The 4,806-nt window shown below is 38.1% G+C and overlaps 1 protein-coding gene across 1 annotated transcript in view; it reads left to right on the forward strand.

The window, feature by feature from the left end:
* LOC107094765 (protein bicaudal D homolog 2-like) overlaps nt 1–4,806 on the forward strand; it is a 13,474-nt gene continuing 8,668 nt past the window's right edge. The window contains exon 1 of the mRNA XM_015390587.1: nt 1–497. Within this exon, the coding sequence (XP_015246073.1) occupies nt 258–497 (240 nt within the window). The 5' untranslated portion in view covers nt 1–257. The remainder of the gene's footprint in view (nt 498–4,806) is intronic.

Below are 4,806 nucleotides of genomic sequence, written 5' to 3' on the forward strand. Positions count from 1 at the left end.
TTCCTCTGGCCGCCTCATGAAGACACTGGGGAAAGTCACAAAGGATGAAGGAACTCCTCTTTAATTTAAAACTCCTATCGACGTGTATGGCGGACAAATAGCAGGAGCCTCTATAAGCCAGTCAAACCGTGACAATGCGGTTCAAACAAAGAAGGCTGTGATTTGTGGCGTCCCGATCTTTTTTTTTTTTTTTTCTCCTGAGCTGAAGCCCAGTCAGGGCTGGGTCCCGTTACGGTTTGAATCGCTGCTTCGCCAAGATGTCCACGGAGGAGCAGGACTATCCCGAGGCGGTGCTGGTGACTGAAGCTGGGCCCCAGTGGCTCCGAGCCGAGGTGGAGCGGCTGTCCCGCGAGCTGCGAGAGACCACGCGCGAAAAGATCCAGGCGGCGGAGTACGGGCTGGCCGTGCTGGAGGAGAAGCAGCAGCTCAAGCAGCGATTCGACGACCTGGAGACGGAATACGAGACGGTCCGACAGGAGCTGGACCAGCTAAAGGAGGTAAGCTGAGGTCAGAGCCACGCAGACGGATCTGTTGAAGCGCTGGCAAACGGTCAGCTGGCTGTGACAGGGACGCGATGCACATGAGGCTGATTAATATAACCTGGTTAAAATGCTTATTAGGAGGATCCAGTGCACTTAGATAACCACCTAACTTTCCACCAAGGCACAGAAACATGTTTTTGGTCCCTCCCTTGCCCACACTTGCCTTGGAATGTAAAAAGAAGCCCTTTAATTAGATAAATCTTAGTTAGCTTATGGATATATGCTGCTTAGTTTGTTGTTTTGTGGTCAAGCTGTAAAAAATATCCTGATTGCGGTAGAAACACAAACATTTCCTCCAGCTCACTGAAAAGTAAATAAAGAGTCAGATAATATCTCCTAATCGCTCCCCCTTCGGTTGTTTAAACATCTTTAGCTCCTCACTACAGTCAAGATCCTCAATTTACAGCAGTTAAAAAACAAATACTTTAAAAAAGGAAAAAAAGCAATTATTAGAGTAGAGATGTTTGCAAAAATGCTAATGCTAACAACTAAATCCTATTGAATGGGCTGCAATGCTTGAAAACTAACAGAATACTTTTAAATATTTAACAAACTTTTGAAAATGTTTTTGGAAATGATAAGTTTAAGTAAAAGATGTTTATAGAATGCTCTACCTTGATAATATCATTAAAATCAGAAATTGAATTTGTAATAGAAGAGATATTCAACAAGCGTACTTATGTATTATTAAATCTGCAAATGATCAGATAGATTATTTGCATTTTACCCTGGTAACTGGATTTTGCAGATTATTTTTTTATTTAAAAAAATAATAAATGTAAAAATAAAAATTAACTAAAAAATATTAAATAATAAAATTATATGTAATAATATATAAAACAATTATTGAAGAATTCCTCATTATATATACCTTAAACTAATACTTTTGCTGTGATTTAATGAATTTAGCGTTAATCAGTAAAAAAACTAAAAAAAAATTTTGTCGCTGGGAGTGACCATTTTTGCCCAAATATACTAACACCTCACTCCTGAAATCTTCTGGCAGTGACGTCACGGTGTAGCTTAGTAAACTAGCCCCACCCGCCAGCGGACAAAATCATTTTTGCCTGTGAGTTTTGTCTAGCCTCGATTAATGCCCCAGGTCCTAGAACTGTGAGGCCAATAACAACTTCAGTTTTTGAAGGATTAAACTTGGGGTTTTTTGTTGAAACGTGAGCAGGAAGAGGCTCTACGGTCATTCATTTTTAAGAAGGACGTATCCGCCGTTTTACCGACAGGCTGTTTGTTTACACTCCCCCACCAGCTTTCTGTCACAGTCAGTTGTGCTCATTGGTCAGAGCGTTGGCCAATAGGCACAGACATGGTTTGAAAAACAACGGGTTGTTCTCATCAACAATCTTCCGATGGTTCATTCATCGGGGCCAAACTAAATTACACATTTAATCTCACATTTATTCTGGTTTATCAGGCTAGTCACGGTGCGGTAAGCCTAGCGCCATTCTCCCCACTTTAAAAGCAAAATCAATGGGAACTACTAGACACACCTGCAATCAAGAGGACTTCACCATTGAAATTCCCGAGCTATAGTTAAACTGACAATGCCATGACGGTTCGATGTTGTAATACATAGGGTAAAAGTGAAAAAAAATTAGTTATTTTACCTTTCAGATTCCTGATCCTCCACGGATGGGTTTGTCGTTGGATTGCCAACTTGAAGAGGGAGGATTTGCCATCGACCTTTCAGCCACAGAAAAAAAAAAAAAACACTTCATATGTAGCCAACATGTCGAAGAAGAATGTTTCCAAGATGACTTGGATAATGGCGCGTTGTGACAAACACCAGATACAGCACTGGCACTTGCTCAACAGCCGATACCGTATTATACAGACTGTTAGAATAAATAACATAAAAAAGTGTATTCTGCTTAAGAGAAATCTAGGGCTAGAAAAGATTTGGTACAAGCAGTGAAAGCTGAGAAAGTTTTGTCTGTGTGGAGCATAGATGCATCGAGCATAACTGAGCCTTAACACACAAAACACATGCAAAGAAAAAAGCAGCAGGTAGTAAAAACAACTGCAAATTAACATAAGTTGTAAACTAGCTTAGCATATTAAAGATTGGATGATGATTATCAGGTCATAATGGACAAGACCGTTGATGTAAAAAAACAAAAAAAAAAACATACCTTTTCAAGACTAAAAGGTATGTTTTCTGTTGGAGTCTTTTTAAACTCTAAATCTCTCTGAGCATCCCTTTTATGTCTTTGCTACAGGTCTGATGCATGTCATTAATTGACATTTATTTGTGTGTTGGCACCATTTATACATTTGGAGCCTGTATCACTGTGCTGCTCTGTATTTTCAGTTATTGAAGCATTTTTACTTTGCATTGGTTGTGTGTTAGTGGGATAGTTATGTTTGCAGTACCGGTACATAGTTGCAGCACGTTTGCACCCCTCAGCCAGTTAACATCACCCATAAAGAAACTGCCGCAAAAACTGCAGCTTCAGATTTGCTGATAGTAATCCACCTAAATTAACTTTAAACTAGATGAACCAGTCATTAAGCCAAAGATGCAGAATTCTTGTGTTCTCCCATTACCAGCTGGTAAAGTAATGATTTTTTTCTTACTGTTAGACTAATAAAAATAAGATGTCTAGAGTGTTTTAATCTGTAAAAGCTAATTAAAAAAATGAAAGTTAGAAAAAATGCTTTGATGCATAAATTTGGACCTTGTGGTTCCTACAATTTAAATTGGATTCAGTATTTGTGTTAAAATCCTTTAAAAAGAAATAAAATTCAGTGTCAGCAGTGTAGAAGTACAGTATACCACCCCATTGCAAACAGAGCTTGACTTTGAATCATACCTTACATTAAAGTAGTGTTATAGGTGGCCATGAACGACAAATTTATCGTCATCCTGAATTCACTTTAGACCATATGCATATCCTGAAGATATGCCTGGACAGTAATATTTACTTATTATTTCATTTTAGTAAATTCAGTCTTTTATACATGATGTTTAATTGCACCGTGCACCATGTTTAGTTGTCTCTTCTCCCAGACTGTTTACATTTGATCACTGCTGCACTTCATGGAATGGAAATGTTCTGAAAGCTGTACCAAATGACATTTTGTTTTGTTTACATTCTGTTATTGTAACAACAATAAAAGTTGTCTAAGTCTAATGCAGCATGAAATGTTTTAGAAGATGAGAACACAGGTAGGTGGTACAGTCATAAAACAAAAAATAAAACGTCTGGAATCGCTGTTTTAGGGCAAATCAATCACATCGTGTTTTAAAAGAGAAGTTGGGTTTCCCCCTCTGATTGTTCTTGGAGCTTCTTCTTGTCAGCAGAGGAACTGCTCCCTGAAGGACTTCCACTTTGGCTTTTTTTAGCTGTTGTACTTGCTAGTTTCTGAATGTTCCTCCACTGCTCACTCCTCTAAATTATTCAGCATAATGGCTGTTTTACTGTCCTACAGCTCATCCGATGGTCTCAGCTGCTCAGCATTGGGAGCATCTCATTGAAGGGCGTCATACTTACTGTCAGATGCTGAAATGTTTTAGTAATGGAGGAAATCTCAGGTCATAGACGGAGAAACAAAGGTTATTGATAGCAAATATATCTGATGCATTCCTAAAGATCTGATTGAATATCTTTTTCAGCTGAGTCTTAAACGGGAGTAAGAAATTCAGAGATGTGAAATAATGGCGAGTTCGATCCACATGAGGTTATTGAGGTTGCTGATTGCACTTAATCACCCATGGACCTATTGTTGTCAGCACTGCCATGGTGTCTTATGACTCTGACTGTTGATCTTGAGTCATTTATCTGCAGAACCAATCTCAACAGCAAACTGCTGCTTGTTCCACAAATCAAAACTTGTGGTAAAGAGCTGCAGCTCTGAGGATCTGATCAACTTAATCTTTGATTACTTTATTTTTCTAGCAAAAGTAAGAAACGGCTGGATGTACAAATACATCTCAAAGTAGTTCATCCTCAATAGATTTTTTTTTAGTTAACTTGATTTTAAAGAGTGAAACTTGGATATAATTCAGATCGTGTTTAAAAAAAGAAATAGAATAAATTCTTGTATTAATTATACTAAAGGTTGATTTATATAACCAGCGATGAATGTGGCCGTTAACCGCCATTATTTTATCAAGATGCCCTTGACTTTTGATGCTAGTATTCGCACGTTGCATTTATACAGTCTTATATCTAGGGCTGGGCGATAAGTCAATTTTATTGATTACATTTTTTGTTTATCAGGATTAAAATTTTAGAAAATCTGATTT

This window comes from Cyprinodon variegatus, unplaced genomic scaffold (genome assembly GCF_000732505.1).
Source record: "Cyprinodon variegatus isolate N-32 unplaced genomic scaffold, C_variegatus-1.0 Scaffold505, whole genome shotgun sequence".
NCBI lineage: Eukaryota > Metazoa > Chordata > Actinopteri > Cyprinodontiformes > Cyprinodontidae > Cyprinodon > Cyprinodon variegatus.